Consider the following 27,884-nt stretch of genomic DNA (forward strand, 5'->3'; position numbering starts at 1 on the left):
TGGACATTTTAGGAAAATCTGGACAGTTCAGAAGTATTCTACCAAGAGATTGCATCTCCTATCTCCTTTCATCTGGGGCAGCTGCCCCCTTTGCCCCAACCTAACTATGCCTCTGTACCTACCCACCCTTCTCTCACATTATGACACTTGTCCCTTTCAGCTCTCCTTACTGAGTTCTCCTCCCTATTCTTTGTTATCTTCTGCTCCAACCTGTGTACACTTACCATAAATGTAGATGTTCAAGTGTATTCACTGTTGCAGTCATTACATTTGGGTAATCTGCTGGTAGGTTGCCCTCAGATGGCCTGAATTCCAAAGTCTTGGGTCCTGCGTTGGTTGCTGTCTCCTCTTCCATGACGTCAGGGGTATAAAACATGCATCCGACGCCCATTTTCTTTAGTTTTTCTTGATCCAGATGTCAGGTGCCCACCTAAAGGTAGCAACAATATATGTGTATATATGTGTGTATATATACATATATATATATATACACATATATATATATATATATATATATATATACATGCATCAATATAAACTTTACCTTCATCTACAAGCAAATACACCACATAGGTTGTAGAAGACAGAGAAGGAAAGAAACTCCAGAATGAAAAGGGGGATGGGGGGGTGGGTAACCAGGATTGCAACAGTGAATACACACGAACATCTACATTTATGGTAAGAATACACAACTGTACTAGGTTCTTCGTGTTTCACTGTTGCAGTCATTACATTTGGGTAGAATCCCAAAGGTATGGTTGGGAGGCTGGAGCTAAACAGCATTAGGTGCGGCTATAAGGCCCTGAAGAACTGCAGTGGCAAAGCCTGCCCTGGACTTAGAGAGACAAATGATAACGCTTTGTAAAGGTGTGAACAGAACTCCAAGTAGCAGCCTCTAGAATGTCTGGTTGGTACTCCTCTGAGAAAAGCAGCTGAAGTAGCTGCAGCTCTGGTGGAATGAGACCCAATGCCCTTGGGCACAGGTTTACCATGGTGCAAGTAGCAGAAACAAATACAGTGGCTTATCCAGTTTGAAATTGCCTGCTTTGAAACCGCCTTTCCTTCTGATCCTGCAGCATATGTCACTAACAATTGCTCAGTTTTTCTTACAGCTTTAGTCCTGCTCAAGTAAAATCTTAGCTGTCTGTGTACGTCCAAGGAATGCAGAATTCTTTCCCCCTTGTTCTGTGGATTTGGATAAAAGGTTGGCAGATGAATAGTTTGGTTAAGAGCCACACTGAAACCACTTTAGGCATAAATGTTGGATTTGTCCTCAGAGACACCCTGTCTGGGTAAAATATGACAAAAGGCTCCACAGCCATGACAGCCTGTAGCTCAGATACTCTTCTTGCTGAAATAAGTGCTAGTAGCAGAGCTGTTTTCCATGATAAGAACTTTATATCAGCAGCAGCCGCTCGTTCAAATGGAGGCAGGGTGAGCTTTTCCAACACATAATTGAGGTCCCATGCAGGTATTGGTGATCTTCTAGGAGGCCTTAAATTTTTGGCTCCTCTAAGATACTGCTTTAGTAAAGGATGAGAAAAGATTGGTGGCTCTGTATTGTAACGAGCCGAAATGGCAGAGGCATGGATTTTAATTGATGAGAAAGACAGGCCTTTGTCAAGCATCTCAATTAAGTATTGTAATATCTGAGGAATATTTGGTTCTGCTGCATCAGTTCCTTGTGCTTGATTCCAAGCACAGAACCTCTTCCATTTACCAGCATAAGATTTTCTAGTACTAGGCCTTCTGGCTTCCAAAATGACATCCATCACAGCTTTACTGAGAGGTGGTGTTTGTATAACTATATGATCAGCCATGTTGCCAGGTTCAGTGTCTGGAGTTGATTGTGCAGGATCCGATTGTTTTGCTGGGACAATAGTTGAGGTCTTTGAGGTAAGGTCCAAGCTGGGTATTGAGAAAAATTCCTTAGGATTGGGTACCAGTGTTGGCGGGGCCAGTCCGGAGCAATTAGTATCATCTTTGGTTTCTTGTCTGACTTTTAGGACCACCTTGGGAAGAAGAAGCAGAGGAGGAAAGGTGTAAACTGACAGCTTTTTCCAACTGAAGGATAGGGCGTCCACTTTCCATGCTTGTCTGTGAAAAGTCCTTTTGCAGAATCTTTTCAATTGGTAATTTTGAGGAGAAGCAAACAGATCTATGTCTGGGCTCCCCCACTTCCTTGTTATCATGCTGAAGACTTGTGGATTTAGTTTCCACTTGTGAGGCTCCATAAGGTTACTACTTAAGTCATCTGCCAGGGTATTTTGTTTTCCTGGCAGGAACTGAGCTTGAAGATGTATTCGGTAAGTCAAAGCTTTGTCCCACAGTGCCATGGCTAATCTGCAAAGGGGGTATGAGTGCGTGCCCCCCTGCTTGTTTATGTACCACATGACCGTGGTGTTGTCCATCTTTTTCAGTAGTTATCCTGGATGAAGCAAGTCCTTGAAGGCTGTCAGGGCATTTTGAACAGCTAGCATCTCTTTCTGGTTGATATGTAGATGCATTTGTTTTGGGGTCCATATGCCCCGAATGCATCTTCCCACCATGTGGGCCTCCCATGCATAATCTGATGCATCTGTTAAGGTCTGGCTGGCAGGGGGTACAGTGAAGGGCTGTCCCATGTTTTGGTGACATGGCCTTTGCCCACCACAGAAACTCCTGTTGTAGGCAGGGAATGAGAGGAATCATCGTTTCCAGACTGACAATGTTGACTCCATAAACTTTTTAGGTACCATTGAAGTTTCCTCATACGCAGTCTTGCATATGGAATCAGTAGGATGCAGGATGCCATGAAGCCCAAAGCCTGCAGAATTTTTCTTGCAGATATCTGGGTTTTTGTTGCCATCAGTTTGAAGTAGGTAGTCAGTTGCCTTTGCTTGTCTGGTAAGCCATCTGGACAGTTGTAATCAAGCTTGCACCCAGGAATGTTATCTTTTGAGAGGGTACCAGTTGTGATCTCTTTTCGTTTATTGTGTACCCTAGGCATGTTAGCAGCCTCTTCACAAATGCCAGGTGTTGAAGAAGAATGTCCTTGTTCTCTGCTTGAATGAGTCAGTCGTCCAATATAAGGATATATTTGTATACCTTTTTGTCTGCAAAACGCAATCACTTGTACCAGGCACTTTGTAAAGACCCTGGGAGCAGTAGATAAGCCAAAGGGCAGTGCAGAGAATTGGTAATGCATTAAGCCAGCCTTGAATCTGAGGTATCTTCTGCACGACTGCCTTACTGGGACATGCAGGTATGCCTCCTTTACGTCTACTGTCACCAGCCAAGCATTCTTGCCCAGCATGGGCAGAAGCTGTTGCAAAGTGAGCATTTTGAAGTTTGGAATGTCCAGATAGGTGTTCAAAATCGATAAATCCAGTATTGGCAGCCAGGCCTTGTCCTTTCTGGGTACTAAGAACAGTCTTGAGTAAAATCCTTGTCCTTTTTCCTGTTCTGGTACTGGCTGAATGGCCCCCATATCCATGAGGGATGTAACTTCTTTCTGTGCCTCTGCCCATTGATGTTTTGGCAGATCTGGCCAACCGTTTGCCATTGCCAGAGTATGGAAATGGAATCTGTATCCCTATGATACTATGTTTGGCACCCACTTGTCCTGGGTTATTAACTGCCAATTTTGTGCAAAAGTGCTAATTTTCCCCCTAGGGGTGTTGCCAAAAGATAAGTGCTTGGTGAAGGCAGAGGGAAGTTATTGGGACTGTTTTCTGTAGGTTTGCACTTTATCTCCTCCAGCTTTGGAGGTAGAAGCACCCCATTGCTTTAACCTGTATGAATCTTGTGCCTGGTATCTGGAATCCTTAGGGCGTCTGGATTTGCCCCATTTGAGCTCTGTCTGACATAGGAAAGGACCAATTTTTTGTCGGCCAGTGTCTACTGAATCTTGGTGGCTGCACTTGTAAGAAGTCTTTTACAGTTTGCATAGACTTACCTTTGTCTTCCATTTTCTTTAAAACCTCTTCTGCCTTAATACCAGAGTATCATGCTGTAAAGGTGCATCTATTAATTTAGCTTTAATATGATCAGGCAAATTTTGTTCCTTTAACCAGGCATGCCTCCTAATCACAGATCCAGTAACTGCGGCCCTGCAGGAGGCCTCTAAGTAGTCAAAACCACATTGCAAAGTATGCGTTCCAACCTGTTCAGCTGCATGCAATAATTCCTGCAATTCTTTATTTTCTGCACATTCAGAAAAAAACATAATTTTCTATTTCAGCAATCCCATAACATGTTGTTGATACTTGAGCATATGAAACTGGCAGTTTAAGGCTCTAATTGCCAAGGCTGCATATGTATAAACCTTTTTTCTCCATCTATCCAGTGCCCTTGAATCTCTGTCAGAGGGGGTAGGATTTTTTGCTGTTGAGACTTTAACTCACTTTGGACCCTGTGAAATAGTTTCAGGATCAGCAGAAGGGTTTCTAAATAAAAATTTGTGCGAGTCAGGGACCCTGTAATATATGTCAGGCTTGCTGGGAGCCGGAGGTAAGGAATCAGGGGTCAAACTTGACTCTGAAAACACATCATCCACAATGTCTAAAACAGGGGGTATGGCTAAAGGCCTGTGCTGAGGGAGAAGAACATCCTGGAGCCTCTTTTTTGATTCTGAGAAATCTTGACTCTCCCAGTGAAAATGCTCCCTCAAAGTATGCAAGGTTTCTCCAAATGAATAATCCTCAGGAGGTGATGCAGATGGTATAGACTCCTCTACATCAGAATCCTCCTAGGGAGGTAAAGAGAATTCCTGATCAGAAGAGGAATCAGAAGAAATAGAAACCTGATTTGAAGATTCATAATCAGTGTCTTGCCTATGCCTCTTATCTGGAGGGGGAATGGGAACCCCTCCCTTATCTGGAGGAGATGGGAACCCCTCCCTTATCTGGAGGAGATGGGAACCCCTCCCTTATCTGGAGGAGATGGGAACCCCTCCCTTATCTGGAGGAGATGGGAACCCCTGATCAAGGAAATAATGTCTTCAGCCATTTTGATCACCTGTGTTTTAGGCATAGAGGCCTGTGCACATAGCTCAGGCATCATTTTTGTAGTTTTAGAAGTTGCTTTTGTCTTTGTCTTTGCAGCCGTCATCGGTTTGATGTAATAATGTTGAGGCCTGAATACACCCTCAGAAGTCGGTGCCTGCTCAGCGGCTCCGGACCCATCTGAGGGAGATACATCCGTGGGTAAAATACTTTGAGTATCTCTCTGCATGCCAGACTCCACATGGGTGTCGGTAGGGGCCTGGGACTCAAAAGTAGCGGGTATCAGGGGCTGCGAAAGCGCCTCACTGAGTACCGGCGAACCGGCGACTGGCTTAGGAGAAGCTTCGTCATCGGTTTTGGACCTCGACTGTCTCTCTCTGTTCTTTTCTTTGTGCTTTTTATGTACTCCGGTAGTCGGATTACTATCTGACGACATTTCTGGGTAGTTAAATCCGTTACCAAAATACTTTGAGGCAAAAATATACCGACGCTTAATAGTGAGTTGGTTAAATCTAGCACAAAACCGACAGCCAGGCACGTTGTGATCAGGGCCTAGGCAAGGAATACAGTATAAATGGAAACCCTTATGAGGTATTTGCTTCCCACAAGTAATACAATTATTAACTTTTTCTGACATCGGTATGGAGCAAGAAAAAAGTTTCCCCAATGGGGTACTTAGCTTTTGTGAAGACTTTGGTTCTGAAACTCATATTCGAATATTTCAGTAGTCGGCCGACCGGCACTTGCGAAATGCTTCTGCTTCAGGCACCGCGCCGCAAGAAAGACTAAAGAAAATGGCGTTGGCTGCATGTTTTATACCCCTGACATCATGGAAGAGGAGACAGCAACCGATGCAGGACCCAGGACTTTGGAATTCAGGCTGGCTGAGGGCAACCTGCCAGCAGATTATCCAAATGTAATGACTGCAACAGTGAGACACAACACAAAGAACATCTGGTTTGACCTTTTAACACTATTACATCACTACCTACTACATTCCACTGTATCATCGTCTCCACTTGTATTTATCTAGTATCCTCAGATTTCCATACACTGACAATGTTCCTTTCAATCAACCTGCCTTTAGCAACATTTCTATCCCTTCATCTCTCTCTTTCTAAAATACCCTTTGTCCTTCATTCTATTCTGAATAAGCATAACACTGAACTTTTCATAACCACAATTCTATAATTATATTTTTTCATACTTTGGCAATCCTTCTTTTACCACTTTACAGCCCCAGCATATTGTGGATATTACTTGCCTGTCCCACACAGCTTCGACACTTTCGACTCCCCCACTGACCTTCCTAACCCTTCAGGATTCTTAGTCGCATAAAGAAAACCACAAATAAGATGGGCTCTTTGAGGCAAAAATTGTGTATAGCTAAAAGGACTCTCTATGATAGCCTAAAAACAATTTTAGAAGAAATTAACTAAATGCTTGTAACAGCAGTCACTTAACATGTAAACGTGAATAGAATTTAGAAAAATAATTAAGAAATAAGGCACAAAGCAAATACATAAACAAAAAAAATTTTTCAAATATCTGGACAATAAATTTCAATAAACTCGTAAGATGCAATATGTGCATTCTGAACATCTAATAATGACTATATACGGACAAGGAGAAGGCATTGTGGGCCTGTAAATCGTTGCAGATCACTCAATTTCCCCACGAGGTTGGGGTTAAGGCCATTAACAATATCCCTCATGCTGGCCTGAATTACAGCACCACACACCCCACTGGACAGTTCTCCCCCAGCAGTGGACGAAACTCCTTGTGATGGGTAATGAACAGCTTGTGTCCAATTTGCTTTGATAGCCGATATGAGGTCAAAAACATATTAGGATGGCCTCTGACTCCAATAAACTCAATGACTGCTGCACAAAAAAGAATAAAATGACCTATGAACCTATGTGAAAACCATGCACATGTCACTACATCCATAGACTACTATGAAGATTGAGCAAACCTCAGTCATACTTCCAAAGCAGAAAGGACAATGCAAGCCCCATCAATTCTTGCCTGCAGAAGATCCTCAGTAAATCTACAGCCAGATAACATAATAATGATGAAGACTAACATAATTCAAACAAGAAATATGAAATTCAAATTCAAGTGAGTAATGTATGACAGGACTGATTAGACCACTCAAATAGACTAAGGCCAGTATGTATTCAACAGCACAATTAAAACCAATCAAACTGCAGTACACTGCCACAATGCACTTAAACATTAAGCATTCAAGTTGACTTCTAAACATCTGTATGGTGTTTAAAACTCAGTACCAACCAGAGCACATTCCAAACAAGACAGAGTGCCAGCTGAGCAAAATATAACAAATGAAACCAAAAAATAAAATAAAGTCAGTCAATCAATTACTGCCAGAAGCACTGAAACACCAGCATTTAAAAATGAAGACAGCCAAAAAAGATCATCAATAGGAGTGAGTAATATAAAATCAAAAGCCAAGTAAAAAACAAATATTCTGCTGAATCAAATTTAACCAAAGGCATAACTCGGTGTTGATAACAGGGTCTTGGTGGCAAAATGTTACCATCTAGGTCACAGAAGGGCATAAACTTCAGTTCCCCTTCAATATATCCCTTATTCTTCTCTATTTTTTGAAAGAGGTGAAAAAATAGCAGAAGTCTCCCTACCATTAAAAATACTTAAAATCAGTATTCTGATACATTGATTACCAGTACTTGCTTTACAGACAGAAAATTTGAGCAAGCACTTGCCAGTCATATCTTCAGCTAACCTTGAAAAAATGGGCTATTATATGTGGCCTCCTGATCTGTGAAGAGCAAAAGCAATTATTGTAAGAGACTGTTATGTCCATCTTCTGGAATATCTGGACTGAAGTGGGGAATTGCTGTAAGCACTCAAATGAGACATTGTTTTAACAGATATCAGTGCTTAATGACATCTGGTAACATGCCAAGGATTTGGATATTATGGCATAATTGGAAGGGAAAAAGAAGTTATGTACTCACCATAATGTTCCATGTTTGTAGTCCATCTCGCCCTTCATTCTTACATATGGGTACGGAGCCGATCCTCAGCTCCGACTCGGCCGATTACAAAGCTCAAAGTTGGCTTGTGGCAAGGTAGGTATCTCATGATGCACGAGTAACAATCCCCATATCTTGTTTGCTGCTGTCTATAACAGCGATATAAAGGTATTTTCCACAAGGAAAAACAAAGAAGAAAGGTCTCCAACTATAAGGAAGACAGACAATATGATCCTCCAAGGATAAATGGATGGGGGTAGGTGGGTGGGTTCGTAAGAATGAAGGGCAAGATGGACTACAAACATGGAACATTATATGGTGAGTACATAACTTCTTTATGTTCTGCAGTCCTATCTCGCGTTCATTCTTACATATGGGACAGCATCCCCAGCACCTTTTTCTCGGGTAGCTCACGGGAATATACTCCTAAGAACAGTGGAACCAAAGGAGGCTCTACCTCTGGAGGCCAAGTCCAATTTGTAATGAGTAGCAAAGGTGTGAGGGGGTAGCCCAAGTTGCTGCTGTACATATACTGCCCATTGGAATTCTGGCTTGAAAAGTGGCAGATGTGGATATAGATCTGGTGGAATGCGCTTTAATTTTAAATGGGAGTTCTTTACCATTAGAAGAGTAAATAAAAGATATGCAATTTGAAATCCAGTTTGATAGTGTTGTCTTGGAGACTGGCATTTCTTTTCTCGTCTCCAAAAAGGACATAAATAATTGGTCTGATCTCCTAAACTCTTTGGTTCTATGTAGCTAGAACCTTAACTGTCTGTGTACATCAAGTTGATAAAAAAAGAAGTTGTCTTACCATAACGTTCCATCTGTATTGTTGATCCTCATTCAGTTATTACGTATGGGTATCGGTTCCGAGCTCAGAACAGAGCCGGCCATTTTCCAAGCTTGCATCAGCTTCAAACTCTCGAGCTAAACTCTTACCCACAATTTCCCTCTCCCACGTATGGGTATCGGTTCCGAGCTCAGAACAGAGCCGGCCATTTTCCAAGCTTGCATCAGCTTCAAACTCTCGAGCTAAACTCTTACCCACAATTTCCCTCTCCCTGTTACCTCAGATTGAGTTTGCAAGTTAAAGAAGGTAGAGGCTACCTCTGGTCAAATAATTTAAGAGAACCGGATGGTGAGATCCACTAGAAACCACAGGAGGGGGAAGGAGGGAGGGTCATAATGACTGAAAGAGGATCAACAATACAGATGGAACGTTATGGTAAGACATAATTTCTTTATCTGATATTGTTAATCCTCGTTCATTCCTTAAGTATGGGACAGAGTCCCCAGGTACCTTTATTCCTGGGAGGCTCTCATGGAAGGACACTCCTGAGCACCATAGAACCGAAAGATGCTCTTCCCCTGGAGGCCAAATCCAATTTGCAATGACTGATGAAGGTATAAGGCGTAGCCCAAGTTGCAGCTGCACATATGTCATGTAAAGAAGCTCTGGCATGGAAGACAGCAGAAGTTGCCACCGACCTTGTAGAATGAGCTTTCATGGTAGTAGGCAAAGAAATATTACATTGTGTGTAAATAAAGGTCACAGTCCTTCAACCATCTAGGTAATGTGACCTAAGCAACAGCCGATCCTAATCTAGGTCCAGAAAAGGCCAAAAATAACTGGTCAGATTTATGAAGGGGTTTAGTCCTGTTTAGGTAAAAATGGATTTGCCAGTGTATATCAAGAGTATGTAGGCAATACTTTACTCTGAATGGTTGGGGAAAAAAACTGGCAATTCAGTGGCTTGATTAATGGACATTTCAGAGATCACTTTAGGTAGAAATGATGGATTAGTCCTCAGAGACACTCTCTTTATGAAAAATCAAGTATGGACTCGATACATAAAGCCTGAAGTTCAGAAATACATCAGGCAGAAGTAATAGCGACCAAAAACAAGGTTATCCATGACAAATATTTGAGATTGCAAGAAGAGGCTGGTTCAAAAGGTGCCATTGTCAAAGCTTGTAGAACTAGTGATAAATCCCATGGTTGAACAGGTTCTCTAAAAGGTGGCTTCAGATGATTCACACCTTTTATGAAGGTCTTGCAGAATTTATGGGACATGAGAGGAATCTTGGACACCCTCATGAAAATTAGAAATTGCAGCCAAATGAACTCTAATGGTAGAGGCCGATAGACCCAAATGAAACAGGTCGGCCAAATAGTCTAATATTATCGACACTGGTGCTAAAAAGGGGTCTACTTTTTTTATCTTTCAGCCAGCAGGTAAATCTTTTCCACTTGCTCAGATAAGTAATTCTAGTGGAGGACTTATGAGAAGCAATGAGAATGTCACATACTGGTAAAGAAAGATCATTCTGCCTGGCAATCAAGGGAATTGGAGTAGACAAGCCGTTAGCTTCAGGCTGGGATGAATGAGGTTCTGTGGGTGTGAGATCAACTCCGGGATTGGATGGAGGATCCATGGTCGATCTAGAAGGTGAGGCCAAAGGAATGGGAACCAAATCTGTTGTGGCCAATATGGTGCTATGAGGATTACCTTGCTCTTCAACCGCCGGGCTTTCTTCAGAAACTGGGGAATGAGAGGAAAAGCGTAGAGAAGACCCGAGGGCCAATCGTGGACTACAGCGTCCCTGGGAGACTGTCCTGGAGGGGGAATCAGGGCAAAGTAGTTGCTGCATTTGTAGTTGGCTGGGGATGCAAAGAGGTCGCAGCAAGGACGGCCCCAGCGGTGGAAGATCTCCGCCGCTATCAAGGGATTCAGGGACCACTCGTGGGGTTGCAGAATGCACCTGCTGAGTCTGTCTGCTATCACATTGGAACTCCCGGGAATGTGCATTGCTAGAAGAAAACAGTTGGTAGCCATCGCCCATTGCCATATCCTCATGGCCTCTCGACAAAGGGGGTAAGATTTGGCTCTACCTTGCTTGTTGATGTACCAGACAACCGCCATGTTGTTTGATTGAATCGCAATTGTCCCAGATGGCAGCAGGGGATGGAATGCTTGCGCCAGAAGCACCGCAGCTCTAGAACATTTATATGCAAATGATGGGCCTCCGGTTGGGACCAAGTGTCTTGGACTGTCTGTCCCTGACATAATCCCCCTCCCACCCCATCAGGGAGGCATCCATGGTCACTGTGGCCTTGGGTTGTTGGAGGGAAAGGGGGCGAGACCGTTGAGAGAGATTGTGTGACATCCACCAATTTAAATCCTGTTTGCACCTGTGAGTTACTCGAATCATGGCTGAAAGAAGATGCTGAAAAGGATACCATTGGGCGAGCAGTAGCCATTGTAGAAGCCTCATGTGAAACCTGGCCAGGGGAACAATGGTGATGGAGGCTGCCATGGAACCCAACAGCTGTAGGACCGAATGAGCTGTGGATTTTTCCTTTGAGAGGATTGGAATTAGTTGTTGTTTTATCCTTAAAATTCTGTGCTCTGGAATAGCAGCTCTGCAGTTTTTTATGTACAAGATAATCCCTATGAATTTCGTCGACTGAGATGGGGCAAGATTGGATTTCTGCCAGTTTATAGTTATGCCTAGCCTTTGAGCAGCGAGGAGAGAGTATGCCAGGGCTTTTTCCAGTAGATGCCTGGTGGGGGCGGAAATGAGCCAGTCGTCTAGGCACGGAAACACCTGGAATCCTTGAAGTCGCAAATGAGCTGTGACAACGGCCATGCACGTTGTGAACATTCTGGGGGCTCTAGAGAGTCCGAAGGGCAGTACTCTTAACTGGTAGTGACTGGCTCCCACACGGAAGTGCAAAAATCTTCGTGATGGCCTGTCCACCTTTATGTGGTAGTACGCATCTTGAAGATCTATACAGCACATCCAATCGTCTTTTTCCAAAAGCGGGAGGATAGACTGTATAGTGACCATCAGGAATTTTTGTACTCTCACAAACTTGTTCAATACACTGAGATCCAAAATTGGTCTCCAGTCCCCGGTTTTCTTTGGCACCAAAAATAGTCCAGTAGAATCCAGATCCTAACTGGTCTGGAGGGACTATTTGGATGACTTTTTCATAGCAGCTTTTCTATCTCTAGTGCTGCTTCGTCCCTTTGACTGGGTGGAACGTCGAGAATATTTTTTGAAGGGATGGGACAAAGATCGAAGGGGATATGATAACCTCTGGTTATGATCCTTTGTACGCAAGCATCAGTGGTGATGGTTAGCCAGACAGAAGGGTACAAGGAGAAACGTCCCCCAATCACCTCCACAGGAAAGGAGTTGGGCCACTCTTCAGGAGCGCTGGTAGGATTGACCAGGGAAAGAATCCCTGGAACCCTGGCTACGCGGTCCCCCTCTTCCCCGAAAGGGGCGTCTTCCCTGTGTGTTTCCCCCTCTGCCTCTGGGGAGAACTCGGCCTGTGTGTCACGGAAAGGACCCTGAGATTTCTTGAACCATATCTTCCCACTCTTTTGGTTTCGGGAGAAAGCACGTTGAGGGGAAGAATAACGGACACCTACGGCAGAAAGGGTCTTACTGTCTTGTTCACATCTGGTCAGTGTGCTTTTAACTTTGGGCCCAAACAACGAGGAGGGCTCAATGGGGGCATAAAGAAAGGAAGACTTAAAAGGTTCCGCGAAATTGCACAAGCGCATCCAGGCGTGTCGTCTCAAGACCGCAGCTGAACCCGCTGCTCTAGCTGCTCCTTCTGATGCGTGAGATATCAATCGCATAGAGGAGTTGAATATAGACTCAATGGTGGCCAGTTGAGAGGCCACTTTGTCACGGACCTTATCAGACACTGCACCAGCCAAGGTTTCAGAGAGCTCAGAAACCAGATCCCTTTGAAGCCTGGTAAAATGTGCCATATAATTCAGGGACCCGATAAAGGTCGCTGAAGCAAAAATGCACTTCCCTATTCTGTCCAGGGCCTGGGACTCTCCGTTAGGCGGAGGAACAGTCTGGCTTTCTTCTTTTGCCAGATCCTTTCTTGCTGCGGCTGCCACCAGCAAAGCATCTACAGGAAGACCTTTAGACCAATGGGGATCTGAAGCAGGAGGGGACAAGATCTTATCTGGCCTCCGGGGAATAACTTCAACAGTATCAGGGGCCTTCCAAGCACACTGCACGAGGAACTTGACAAGTTCATCGTCAGGTGGAGTAACCCAGGAGGTAGGGGGTCGGGCGCAAGAAGCCTGCAGGAACACAGATTCCTCAGGGGTCAGATTAGAGGGCTGCCAGTCACCTCTCTGTTTCAGGATTTCAAGGATATCACCAAAGGATACTTCAGAGGGTGACAGAGGTGATCCTTTTCCCTCATCAAAATCTGTCTCCTCGGTGAGAGACTCCTCTGTAAAGTCCATGTGCTTCCTCTTACACAAAACTTTTCCGGTGGACCTCCTCAGCAGGAGAAGCTGGGGAAGACAACGGAAAAGGGGATTTCTGAGGGACTATGTCCTGAGGCCCCTGAACCCAGTGTCCGCTAGGTGCAACTTGTGAAACCAGTCTACCAGAGGCGGGCGGAGGTATAGACAGTCTGGTATCACCAGCAACAGTGAAAGTCTTCTCCATCAGTTGGAAGGCTGGTCCACATGGAGAGGAGTGTATGTCAAGGACAGGGGGCAATCCTCCCCCAAGTGGCTCAGCCTGCCAACTCGGAGTCCCTGGATGGCTGTGGAGCAGCAAGCTATGAGCATCACAGCTGACATCCTGGGTCATAGCAAAACCTTCCTGCCACGAAGGCAAGTGTGGTTCCTTAGTGAGATTCATAAAGGGAACCGCAGAAGGGGAAGACTGTACTACATCGATGGACTTCAAAGGCAATGAAGAAGGAGAATAAGAGGGTGTCTTTGGAGAAAGGTGACCACCTCCCAAGGAAGGATAGTTCCTGGGAGGGTGGAATACCTCTGGCCAGGAATACCTGGTCCATCATGTTCAGAAAGACTTCTACTGAACCTCAGACTGAGGGAGAAACAGGCCTGTCCACAAAAGAGGCAGACTCGGTGCCCATCTCATCTAATCGCACCGAGGATAACGGTGCCAAGAAAGTCTGAACTACTGTAGTCTGCACCAAAGAAGTCATTGGTGCCGATGTCATTGTCTGCACCGACACAGGGATCAGTGCCGAAGTGGTTGTCGGTGCCGAAACTGGAACCGACAAAACGAGTCAGTAATAAATGTCTCAGAGCTGACGCGGTCAAGGTCTGCGCTGACTGAATGGTTGGTGCCGATACTTTGGTGAAGGTCTGAATCGAGGAGCCCCTCGGTGCTGATATGTAGAAGGCTGCAGAAGAGGACGGAGCCGAAGGTCTGGGCACCGAAAGCACTGGGGCTGACTAAGAGAGCTCTGGAACCGAAAATGTAGCCTTTTTAGATTTTGGTTGTTGCGAGTCCCCAGCCAGGGACGAAAGCAAGGATTTAGCCTTTGCAGAAACCTTCATTTTCTTCTGGGCTTTAAAAGGGGTCGAGACCTCTGACCCAGAAATAGCCTCTGAAAAGGGAGATTTTTAGAAGTCTCTTCAGAATCAGTTTATTTTTCCTTTCTAACAAAGTTCTGTTAGAAAAGTTATCACATAGTACAAGGTGGTTCAACAGACAAATGGGAAGCTCCCAAACAATAAACACAAGGAGTGTGCATCAGAAGTAGGCAGTTTGTGCCCACAATCAGAACACCGCTTAAATCCCGGACTGCCCTTTTTATCTGCCATATTAACAAAAGGAAAAATACCAACAATGGTACAAAAGAGTATCCAAAGTATGAAAAAAGAAAGGAAAGGGATTACCAACGATGGTAATGAAAAATTACCTCGCGGTAACAACAGTAAGTAAAGGACAGAGAAGAAAACCTGAAATTATGAATGCTAGATGCAATAGGGCAAGAGATAATAAAATATTAACTTTTGTGACAGAAAAGTAATTTATAAAGCAATTAAACAACTGACTGTACTTAGCTCAAGAGAAGTAGCTTGACACGACCAGATGGTAACGCGGCAAACGAAATCTGAGGTAACAGGGAGAGGGGTATTGTGGGTAAGAGTTTAGCTCGAGAGTTTGAAGCTGATGTGAGCTTGGAAAATGGCCGGCTTGGTTCCGGGCTCGGGACAGATACCCATACGTAAGGAATGAACGAGGATTAACAATATCACATCTTATATTCCGCTTTGTTTGTATGATTTGGAAAAAAGACTGGCAGTTCAATAGTTTGATTAATATTTGATCGTGAACAAATCTTGGGGACAAAGGAAGGGTTAGTGCGAAGGGAAACTCTCTCTATGAAATATCAAGTAAGGAGGTTTGACTGAGAGTGCTTGCAGCTCTGACACTCTTCTGGCGGACTTAATGGCTACCAGAAAAATGGTCTTCCATGAAAGAAACTTTAAATCACATGTATGTGAAGGTTCAAAAGGCGGTGAGGTAAGTTTTGAAAGAACAAAATTTAGATCCCAGGAAGATATAGGTTCTTGGAAAGGAGGTCTGAGTAATGTAGTGCCTTTTAAAAATGATTTACACAATCTGTGAGCCATAAGATTAAGTTTGTGCGGCCCCAAATGAAAACGGGAGATAGCGACTAATTGAACTTTGTAGCAGCAGCTGATCCCTGATGAAATAGTTTGGTTAGAAATTCTAACACCAAGGGAATGGAGGCTGTGTATGGATCTATGTTTCTAGCTTGTGCCCAGAGAGAAAATCTTTTCCACTTGCTAGCGTACAATTTTCTCGTAGAAGGTTTATGAGAAGACGTCAGGATATGAGTAACCGCAGTGGAGAAATCATGAAGCCTGACTAGGGATGGAAGTAGAGCAGCCACGTTGTCAAGTTGAGGGTGTGGAGACAGGGATGGAACGTGCCTGACATATGTGTCAGAAGGTCTGGTACTGGGTCCAGAGTCCATGGATCGTCCAGAAGGTGAGGCCCGAGAAAGGGGAACCAAATCTGATGAGGCCAGTAAGGACTGATGAGAATCATTCTGCTTCCCACCCAAAGTCTTTGCTTTCTGGATAACTTTTGATATTAGTGGAAAGGGAGGAAAAGCATAAAAAAGTCCCAAGGGCCAATTGTGGACAAGTGCATCTCTCGGTGTCTCCCCGGGGGGGGGGGGGGGGGGTAAGGGTGAAGTAGCTGTTGCATTTGGTGTTCATTGGGGTGGCAAACAGATCGCAACAAGGCTGTCCCCATTTGCGGAAAATCTTTTCCGTGACTTTCTGATTCAGAGGCCACTCGTGAGGCATCAAGATTGCCCTGATGAGCTTGTCAGCTATCACTCTAGTTCTCCCCGGGATATGCATTGCAACTAGAAAGTGTTGGGAAGATATCACCCACTGCCAAGCACATAGAGCCTCTCAACATAGGGGGTAGGATCTGGTTCCTCCTTGTTTGTTTATATACCATACCACTGCCATATTGTCTCACTGGAATGTTATTGTCCCTAGAGGAAGAAAGTCGTGAAGTGCTTGCAACGCTATTAACACTGCCCTCATCTCTAGAACATAGATATGCAAGTGAGCCTCGTGTTCTTGCCATGTGCCTTGGACTGTCCTTCCTAGATAATGCCCCACACCCTATCTGGGAGGCATCCATGGTCACAGTAGCAACGGGTTGGAGAGGAATGAATGGTCTCCCTATCGTTAAGTTAACTGGACTGGATCCACCAACAAAGGTAATTTTTGCAAGATTCTGTTATAAAAATGGGATGAGAAAGAGGCAGTTGCTGAAGGGACCACTGGGAAAAGAGTAGCCATTGAAGAATTCTCATATGTAATCTGGCTAAAGGGACTAGGGTTATAGTAGAGGCCATGGCTCCCAGGAGTTTCAGCACTGTCTTTGCTTTGACCTTGTGTTGGGGAAGCAGGCTGTATATTTGTTGTCTTAGATTTTGCACTCTGTCTGAAGAAAAGCGAGCCATCATTGTGATTGTGTCTATTTCTGCGCCTATAAAAGTCACATATTGAGAGAGTGTGACAAGGCAGACTTTTCCCAATTTAAAGTGATGCCTAGCTGAGTACAGATTTGGATGGTTGAATCCCTGGCTTGTAGAAGTAGATGCCTGGTGGTGGCAGTCAGGAGCCAGTCATCCAGGTACGGAAACACTTGGAATCCAAGACATCCCAAGTGAGCAGTTACTACCGCCATGTGTTTGGTCAACACCCTGGGGGCTGTGCTGAGACCAAAGGGCAGAGCACGAAATTGGTAATGACTGGCTCCCAGACTCCTTGATGCTCTGTCCATTTTTATGTGGTAGTACGCATCTTGGAGGTCTACGGGGCACATCCAATTGTCTTTCCCTAATAGAGGGAGAATAGACTGCAGTGTTACCATTCGGAACTTGGACTTCTTCACTGATTCATTTAACTTGCTGAGATCCAAGATGGACCTTCAGTCCCCTGTTAATTTTGGCATTAAAAAGAATCTGGAGTAAGTCCCAAATCCTATCTAGTCTACGGGGACGGTTTGGATAACTCTCTTTTGAAGCAACTTTTGGACTTCTATATTTGCTTGATCCCTGTGATTGGGTGGAACATCTGGGATTTTCTTGGTTAGATGAGGTGGAAAAGAGAAGGGTATGGAGCATCTTATGGAAATTATCCTTAGTACCCACTTGTCTTGTGTGTTGTCATGCCAGGCTTCTGGGTACAAGGATAAGCGACCCCCGAATGGCTCCAGTGAAGCGCAGCCAGGCCTCACTTCAAGAGCGCTGATAGGGATGTCCACGAAAAGAATCGCTCTCACCTTGGTTTTGCAGACCCCACCCCACACCTCTAGGGTGACGTTTACCACTATTTCCTTCTCCTCTGCCTCTGAAGAAGGAATCACCTTGTGCGTCTGGGAAAAATCTCTGAGATTTCTTGAACCACATTTTTCCCCCTCTCTGACCTTTAGGGTATGGGTCTAGAAGGGATGGAAAAATGTACTCCCATGGCAGAGAGTCTCTTCCCTGCCTGCTCACATCTGGTGAGTGTGACTTTTACCTTTGTTCCAAACAAAGAGGAACCGTCAAAGGGGGCATTGGTAAATGTAGATTTAAAGGGTGCCGCAAAATTACACAAACGCATCCAGGAGCGTCTCCTAAGGGAAACTCCTGAACTCGCTGCCCTGCTCGCTCCATCTGCTGCGGCGTAAGACATCAGCCTCATGGAGGAGTTAACAATAGAGTTTAAGGTGGACAACTGATCAGTTCCATCGTTCAAGACTCTCTGTTCGGTGGGTGGACAGATGAGGATGTCAATGCTAGTTTCTTCTTTGTGGCTGCTGCCACCACCATGGCATCTACAGGCACACCTTTGGTCTTTTTCCTTAGGAGCTGAAAGAAATTTGTCAGGCCTTCTAGGGACTGGTTCCATGGTGTCAGGAGTTTCCAACACCTTTCGACTTACCAAATCTAACAGCTCATCAAAAGGTGGAGACACCCAAGAGTCTGAAGGTTGAGACCCTAAAGCCTTCAGGTACACGGACTCCCAACAGAAGGGGTGGCGGTGGGCCAGCCGCCTCTCTGTTTCAGGATCCCTAGGATATCTACGAAGGAGATATCAACAGAGGACGACCTAGGGGACCCTTCTGACTCCTCGAGGTCAGTGTCAGAGGTGATGGACTCATAAGGGGAGTCTACGTGCTTCCTCTTGCAAGTTCTCTTCCGAGGGTGCTCCTCAGAAGGGTATTCTGTGGAGGTCTCAGAAGACTGGGGGCCACCCAAGGGGGGCTCCTGAGGCTGCATGTCTCTGCTATCAAGAAAGAGATGGTGCTGAGACATAGGTCGGAGCTTGAGGGGGAAGAGCATCAGTACCCTTGTGTAGAACTGAAGGTCTAGACAGCATGCTCCTCATCATCTCAAAGACAGATCTCTCCAGCTCTGAGGACACCACTGGTTCCAAGGAAGCGGAAGTAACCCCGGTTCCGGAGCGATTGGCTCTGACACAGATGTAGGATCCCAGCTTAGCCGAGCCGACGCACCAAGAGGTAGGCTCGGAACTGAAGAAGTTTGGGTCAGAGCATCCCCATCGGGGCAGACTGGTGAGCTTCGGCTCCTAGACACCAGTAACAGCACCGAAGGAGTCGGAGCGGAACTCGGCTCCGAGACAGCCACCTGGGGTGCTGGAGTCAACAGTTCCACAACAAATGGCACCGATAGCTCTGGCTCCAAAAGACCGGTATGGCTCGGAGGAGGAACAGAAGCAGGTAATACGGCCTTAAACAGCGCCAGAACAGATTGGGTCGGAGCAGACAACAAATTTGCTAGCGCCGATGACTTCAAAAGCCTAAGCATCAACCTCTTGACATCCTCCTAAGAAAGACTACTGGAGGATCTGGAAGACAAGGTAGCGGATCAAGATCTCTGCAAAATTGGAGATCTAAGTTTCAGGGATACCGGTAATAAGTCTTTTGATTGGCTCCGAGGTAAGGATCCAGCTATAAGCTCTGAAAAACTTGGGGCCGAAACTGGAAGGTCTGTATCAATAATCTCAACCGGCTCCGAAGGCAGAGGAGCTGAAGAGGTAGAAGTTTTGTCAATTTTTGCAACTTTCTCTGGAGGTCCTGATTTAGTAGCTGGTGTAGGAGAATGTCTTTTCACTGACTTAACCTTCTCTTTTTTAGAAGAGGGAGACCTGGAGTGAAAAGAGGAAGAACTAGCTAAATCCTCCTCAAAGGAAGCTTTAAGGAGACCTTTCAAAATCAGTTTGTTCTTCCTTTCCTGGAGAACCCGGGAACTAAAAGAATGGCAAAAAGTACATGTCTCCTGTAGATGTATGGCTTCCAAACAATACACACAAATACTATGCCCATCACTCAGGGACATTTTTTGTGAGCATTTCAAGCACTTCTTAAAACCTGAAGTTTTATGGTCTTTAGTTTCCTTAGACATAACTACCAGAACAACGATTATAAATGTAGACAGACAATAAGCAGAGAGGACAAGGTCCTCAAACTTAAACGGGCCTTGCCCTGCTCAAGAAACAACACACATGGGAGAAAGGCAATAGAGAACTAGGGTCCTCTAACTTAAATGGGCCTAGCCCTGACAGAGGGGTAGGCGAGATAGATAAGCAACAAGAAGGCAAAAAATAGGTCCTATCTAAAAAACAGACCTAAGAAAGTTTAACAATAACTTTCACAAGAGAAAAAGAAGGGATACCACTTAGGGAGGCCTGCGGAAGCAACGGCCAACAATTAGCAACAACTTGCACAGAAACAATTTGCAATAAAACTGCAGAAAACCCACACTAACTACTCGCAAGTTAACAACAGTAAGCTATTAATACTAAGCTTACAGTCAAAAAAGAACACTATCAATATCTGAAGAAAAATATTCCAACTTAGCCACGGTCAAGAAAGAGAACACTTCTGAACTCGTAGAGCGGCAAACGAGATCTGGGGATTGTTACTTGTGCATTATGGGATACCTACCTTGCCACGAGCCAACTTAGAGACTTCGAGCTTTGTAATCAGCCGAGTCCTCGGCTCCGAACCCATATGTAAGAATGAAGGCGGGACAGGACTGCAGAACATCAGTATATTGGTAAACAGCATGTAGTCTTCAATTTCATGCTCAAGTTAAGTTCTTAGTGAAATCAAGGTAATTATTTTATAGAACCTTTAAAACTGTACTAACAAAAAATCTTACCCAGAGAGAGATGTCTAAACTTTTTTTTTTTAACTTATTGATGGACACCTATCATGTTTAACTTTGTTTTGGTAATTTCTGCAAACACAATCACATTCACACACAGTAATACGTGTGGACAGTATGAATGTCGATTTCTAACTATAATGCCATAATCAACATTCTTAAATGTTAAACAAATGATCTGGTTCGAATAAGTAATGCAAGCTGCTGCTTTAATTGTTCAAACTCCTTTTTTTATTTCACATTTAAGGTTTTTATTTTGAACTGCACGAGGTGATCAATGTCTAGCCTGCCAAGACAGGTGATGGTTTAAAAGGAAATTATTTTAACTTAAAAATACACAAGAAAAAAGTTATCTCTGCACCTGATACACTAACACTGATGTCTGGTGCTGAGATAACTCATCACCTAGATCCAGGTGATTTAAGTTCTTGCAAAAATATCTTACATTGCTCTAGCACTGAACATTGGAAATCATTCTCTACGACACCAAAAGGAAGTTGTGATTTTACCACAAACTCTATCCCCTTCCACCTTACTAACAGTCATTTATATAAAAAAGATCAAAATTATGTATTTTACATTGTAAAATGGCTTACCTCGCTTGTGCTTCGTCTCTGGGGAGAATCCACCTGTACAAAATATAAAATAAATACAGTTCATATCAGTTTTTTGCAAGTGTTCATGAATAGCAGATAACTTTTTTACTTTTTTTCTGGGAACTGTCTGAAAAGATCAGTTCTTTCAAGCCCTCGGGGCCTCCACCAGGTACAATGGTTTCATCTGCCAACTCAAAATAGAATTTTTCTTAATGTTGTACTTAATTGACCCCTAAAATCCCACCCCACTAAGAGGAATCTCCAGCACTTAATAATGTAAACAAAAATTTACCATGAATGAGTTAGGGGAAGTGCAAGTATGACTAGACCATGACTGAGCTGCTCCGGTAGTAGAAAGCTGCTGTTAGCAGAATAAATCAGAAAGGTCCACATTCATTTGCCTAGCTTTTCTTTTCAAGAAATACAGTGTGCAGCGACATTAAGTGGACTTGTGAAAAGACAGTGTCCAAAAGACCCACACACTGCTCTCCTGCCACAATGCTAACCAGTGTCTCCCATATTTTCTGATGACTAGGTGCTGCAAAGCAATATTACAACCAGGCTAATGTTCACTCCTGCCATGCCTCCCTACTCCCAAAAAAGGTTAAAAGAAAAGGATTTTTTTTGTCTGATGACTACATTGCTCAAAGTACAGTTTTGTACCTACCATAAATGTAGATGTTCGAGTGCTCATACAGTTGCAGTCATTACAGATGGGTTATCCTGCCGTCAGGCGGGTCCCTCAGTTGGCCGAATTCCAAAGTCTAGGTCCAGCGTCAGTTGTCGTCGCTTCTTCCCTGACGTCAGTGCGGCAGGGGTATAAAAGAGGCAGCCGACGCCATTTTCTTCAGTTTTTCTTGCCCCAGATGTCAGGTGCCCCCAGAAGGAAGGCAAACATAATGTTATGCAAACATGCAATGTTGATAAATCAAAAACAGTAGTTGCAAGAAAATACACCATAACAGAATACCCCAAAAAGGTTATATGATAAGGTGTTTGCCTTAAGGCCTGTCCTAAAAGGGGATGGAGGGAGGGAGGGAAACCTGGACTGCAGCTGTATGAGCACTCGAACATCTACATTTATGGTAGGTACAAAACTGCACTATGTTCATCGTGCATACAGCTGCAGTCATTACAGATGGGTAGAATCCTAAAGCTAGGTAAGGGTGGCAGGCACTAAGTGGAACTAGGAGGGGCTAGGATGCCCTGCAGGACTGCTGTGGCAAAGCCCGCTCTAGATTTAGAGTATAGTGGAAGGTGGTAGAGCTTGGAGAAAGTGTGCACTGAACTCCAGGTAGCTGCTTCCAAAATGTCCTTGGTAGGGTCCCACCTGAGGAAAGCTGCAGAGGTAGCTGTAGCCCTGGTGGAGTGGGATCTGATGTATATAGGCACAGATTTTCCATGAAATGAATAACAAAAGCGTATGCAGTGGGCTATCCATTTTGAAATTGTCTGTTTGGAAATATCCTTTCCCTGAGCACCTGTAGCACAGGACACAAAGAGATGCTCAGATTTCCTGAATGACTTTGTTCTGTCCAAGTAATAACGAAGTTGTCTGTGAATGTCCAAGGAATGTAGTAGTCTCTCCCCTTTGTTCTGTGGATTTGGATAAAAGGTAGGTAAATGAATAGTCTGATTCAAAGCTACACTAGATACTACCTTTGGCATGAAAGTAGGGTTGGTTCGTAAGGAAACTCTGTCCTGATGGAAGATGATGAATGGTTGCACAGCCATGAGGGCCTGTAGCTCCGAAACCCTGCGTGCTGAGGTAATAGCCAGAAGGAAGGCTGTTTTCCACGACAAGTATTGTAGCTCTGTTGAAGAAGCCGGCTCAAAGGGAGGCAGGGTCAGTTTTTCCAATACGAAGTTGAGGTCCCAAGCTGGGACTGGTGGTTTCCATGGGGGTTTTATATTTTTTGCCCCTCTGAGGAACTGCCTTAAATAGAGGATGTGAGAATAAAGGAGGATCTGTATTGCATTGTGCAGAAATGGCTGAAGCGTGGATCTTGATGGAGAAGGAAAGGCCACTGTTTAACATCTCAGCTAGGTATTGTAAAATTTGAGGCATATTTATTACCCAAGGATTCTGGCCCCTTTCTTGATTCCAGGAACAAAATCGTTTCCATTTTTCGGAGTAGGCTTTTCTAGTATAAGGACTTCTGGCCTCCAAGATGACATCCTGCGCCTCCTTGGAGAGGAGAGTCTGTTGGGAAATTAAGGTATTCTCCATGCAGCTAGATTTATGGTTTTGAGCTGGCTGTGAAGGGTTTTGTAGTTGTGCTGGGACAACAGAAGAGGTACTAGAGGTAGGATCCATGGTGGGGAGTGTGTCAGACTCTTTAGGAGCAGATACCAGTGTTGTCGTGGCCAGTCTGGAGCAATGAGAATCATATGTGGCCTCTGCTCTGGCTTTTAATAGAACTTTGGTCAGTAGAGGAAGAGGCGGGAAGGCATAGACTGTCAATGTTGTCCAATTGAAAGAGAGTGCGTCCACTTTCCAGGCCTGTGGATGATAGGTCCTTGAACAAAAATTGTTTCAGCTGGTAATTTCTGTGGGTAGCAAATAGATCTATGTCTGGCTGTCCCCATGCTTGAGTCATCTTTGAGAAAACTTGAGGATGCAACTTCCATTCGTGTGGATCTGTCATATTTCTGCTTAGGTTGTCTGCCAGTGTGTTTTCCTTCCCTGGCAGGAATTGTGCCTGTAGTTGAATTTGCAATTCCAGTGCTGTGTTCCATAGGGTCATGGCTTGCCTGCACAGGGGGAATGAATGAGTTCCCCCTTGTTTGTTTATGTACCACATGACTGTGGTGTTCTCTGTCCTTATCAATAGCTGGCCTGGATGCAGTACGTCTTTGAAGGTCATAAGAGCATTTTGCACGGCTAGCATCTCCTTTTGGTTGATGTGTAGGTGCTTCTCTTTTTGGGACCATTTTCCCTGAATGCACTGATCTGCCATGTGTGCTCCCCAGGCGTAGTCTGAGGCGTCCGTTGTGATGATTTGAGTTGCTTGAGGTACACAAAAAGGGAGACCTGTGTTTCTTTGGCATGCTTGAGCCCACCACAAAAATTCCTTTTGAAGGCATGGAATGAGTGGTATAATTGTTTCCAAGCTGTGGCTGTGTTGAGACCATAAGTTTTTTAGGTACCATTGTAGTTTCCTCATATTCAGCTTTGCACATGGGATTAGTAGGATGCAAGATGCCATGAATCCCAGAGCCTGCAGGACTTTCCTTGCAGTTAGTCTGGTGAAAGTTGCCTTTTTGCTGAAGTATTGAGACAGTTGCCCAAACGTCTGGCATGAGGTAGGTCATCTGGGTGGTTGTATTTAAGCTGGCACCCAGGAAAAATATCTGTTGAGAAGGCATTAGTTTTGATTTCTTTTTGTTCACTGTGTATCCCAGGAAGTTTAACAGTTTTATTACAAATGCCAGATGCTGCAATAGAATGTCCTTGCTGTCTGCTTGGATCAGGCAGTCGTCCAGATATGGGTAGATTTGCATTCCTTGTAGTCTGCAAAAGGCAATTACTGATGCCAGGCATTTCGTAAACACTCTGGGCGCAGTAGATAAGCCAAAGGGCAATGCAGAGAATTGGTAATGGGTTGAACCTGAAAAGAAATCTGAGGTATCTTCTGCAATCTTGTCTGATAGGGACATGCAGGCATGCCTCCTTGAGGTCCAATGTTACCAGCCAAGACTCCTTGCCCAGCATGGGAAGAAGCTGCTGTAATGTGAGCATCTTGAATTTTGGAACCTGTAGATATGTGTTTAGGATGGATAGGTCTAAGATAGGTCTCCAATCTTTGTCTTTCCTTGGTACCAGGAATAGTCTGGAATAAAAACCTTGACCTTATTCTTTTGCAGGTACCTCTTGAATCGCTTTCATATCCATGAGAGCGGAAATTTGTCTTTGTGCCTCTGCCCTTTGATTTTGTGGCAGGTTTGGCATGCTTCTCATTTTTGGAAGGGTGTGAAAGTGGAACCTGTAGCCTCTGTCTATAATGTCCAAAATCCATTTGTCTTTTTCAACAATAATGCCAGTTTTCCGCCCAAAGGTGCTGCCATTAAAGCTTTGCTTGGCAGGCATAGGGGGAAGTCATTGTGTCTGTTTTCAAATGACTGTGATCTATCTTCTCCACCTCTTGGGGTTGGTGCTTGCCACTGTCTTACTCTGTAAGATCCCTGAGGTTGTCCTCTACCCCTTGGGCATCTGTATCTTCCCCTTTGAGGTCTGTGCGTGGCTGGAAAGGACCAATTTTTTGAAGGCCAGTTTCTGCTGAAGCGTGGAGGTTGTACCTGCAGGAAATCTTTCACTGTTTGCATAGATTTCGCTTTTTCCTCTATTTTCTTTGGTACCTCCTCAGCTTTAACACCAAACAATACATCTTTTTGAAGTGGTGCATCTAATACATTTGCTTTGACATGATCTGGTAAGGTTTGCTCTTTGAGCCAAGCATATCTACGTATAACAGACCCCGTGACAGCAGCTCTACATGAGGCCTCTAAAGCATCAAAACCACACTGCAAGGTATGTTTTCCCACTTGCTCTGAACCATGCAACAAATCCTGCAACTCTTTCAAATCTGGTTGTTCTGTTTGTGTCATTTTGCTTTTCAACTGAGATAACAAAAACTGTTGGTACTTCAACATATGGAATTGACAGTTTAATGCCCTCATGGTTAAAGTGGCAGATGTATACACCTTTTTCCCCCACCTTTCTAATGCTCTGGAATCTCTCTCTGAAGGTAAAGGGTTTTTAGCAGTAGAGGCCTTTATTCCCTTGGGACCCTGTGAAATAGTTTCTGGGCCAGCAGTATGGCTTTTATAAAGGAACTGGTGAGAATCAGGGACCCGGTAATACCTGTCTGGTTTAACAGGGGCTGGAGGTAAAGAGTCTGGATTAAGGCTGGCTTCTGTGTACACATCATCCAAAATATCAAACAGGAGGGATAGCCAGGGGCCTATGCTGGGGGAGCAGTAGAAATTCCCTGAGTTTTTTCTTGGAATCTGAGTAATCTTGGCCTTCCCAGTGAAAGTGTTCCCTCAATGTATGCAGGGTTTCCCCAAAAGAGTAATCCTCATGGGGGGGGGGAGACCGAGGGAATAGACTCCTCAGCATCAGTCTTCGAAAGGGGAATAGGCACAATCCTGGTCCTCAGAATGTTCTGAGGTAATAGAAGCCTGGTCTGAGGAAGGGTGGTCTTCCTCCAATCTGGGTCTTTTGTCAGAGGGGGGTTGAGAACCCCTGATGAGAGTTATCAAATCCTCAGCCATTTTTAGCATCTGCTTTTTAGGCATGGGGCCTTGAGAGGAGGTCTGAGGACCCTGTTTTTTAGTTTTCATGGCTACTTTAGATTTAGTGAAGGATTTAATAGAGAAGGTGGAAGGCCTGAAGACGCCTTCAGAAATAGTAGGCCTGACTAAATTTTGAGTTTCCCCGCCAAGAGTGGCGTCGGTATCTGCAGTAGGAATGGAGACCGAGGAGCCTGCGACCTCGGGTACTGAAGTCACCGGTAAAATAGTTTCATCGGTATTCAGGGGCTGCGTATGTGCCTTGCTGAGAACCGGTAGTAGGCCTAAGCGTGGTCTCAGTACTCGGTGCGGACCTCGGATGACGGTCCTTATCTTTGCGTCTTTTGCTTAAAACTGGTGTTGGTGAATCCGACGACATGATATAATTAAATTTTTTGCCAAAATAATGAAGGGCAAACTCCGCCCGGCGCTTAATAGTGCGCTTGTTGAACCTAGCACAAAAATGGCAGCCCGAGACATCGTGGTCTGGGCCTAAGCAAGGTATACAGAAAGAGTGGAAATCCTTATGCGGTATTTGCTTCCCACAAGAAATGCAATTATTAACTTTGTCTGACATCAGTCTGAGGCAAGAAAAGTTTCCCCAATGGGGTACTTAGCTTTAAAGAAGACTTCGGCTGAAATACTTTCGTAAATCTCAGGAGCTGGCCGAACGGCACTTGTGAACTGCTTCTGCTTTGGGCACCGTGCGGCAAGAAAGACTGAAGAAAATGGCACTGGCTGCCTCTTTTTTACCCCTGCCGCACTGACGTCAGGGAAGAAGCGACGACAACTGACGCCGGACCTAGACTTTGGAATTCGGCCAACTGAGGACCCGCCTGACGGCAGGATAACCCATCTGTAATGACTGCAGCTGTATGCATGATGAACATCTGGAAAAATAGACTATTTTTCATGAAAGCCAAAGAAGAAAATCTTCAAGCAAGTACTATCATTATATACACATATCTATCTATATGTATGTGTGTGTATATATATGTATGTGTGTATTATATATATATAGGTTCATAGGTTCATAGGTTCATACTAGGCTATCTGCCCGAGGGCATTTACAAGCCTAGCCCATCGTTTTGTGGCTTACGCCACCCCTTTAGTATGGGGAACTATACCCATTATTTTGCTGTGCCTCTGTCGAGCAGTGACACTGAGGTTATCCCTGGGGTATATCTGTGATCTCCCATCCATTGGTCAAGATTTCTCTTGAACAAGGCCAGCGAGGTGCTCTGCCTCACATGTACCGGGATTTTGTTCCACAGCATAGGGAGTCTTTGGGTGATGAATCTATCCCTCCAGCACGTCCTATTAATAGCCGTGTCAAGGTTTAAGTCTCCGCCCTTGTGGCTCTGATGGATCTAGATTTTTGAGGTGAAGCATATTCATCAAATCTGGGTGTGACATGGCCTTGTATGTTAGGCAAAGGTCACCT

General features: G+C 44.6%; 1 protein-coding gene across 1 annotated transcript in view; it reads right to left on the bottom strand.

Annotated features, from left to right (window-relative positions):
* The window catches only part of LOC122810618, a 703,010-nt gene that overhangs the window by 284,998 nt on the left and 390,128 nt on the right, over positions 1-27,884 (bottom strand). Inside the window, exon 7 of the mRNA XM_044082194.1 lies at positions 21,146-21,178. Coding sequence (XP_043938129.1) covers positions 21,146-21,178 — 33 coding nt within the window. The remainder of the gene's footprint in view (positions 1-21,145; positions 21,179-27,884) is intronic.

This window comes from Protopterus annectens, chromosome 9.part0, assembly GCF_019279795.1.
Source record: "Protopterus annectens isolate FY-2018-M chromosome 9.part0, PAN1.0, whole genome shotgun sequence".
In the NCBI taxonomy this organism is placed as follows: domain Eukaryota; kingdom Metazoa; phylum Chordata; order Ceratodontiformes; family Protopteridae; genus Protopterus; species Protopterus annectens.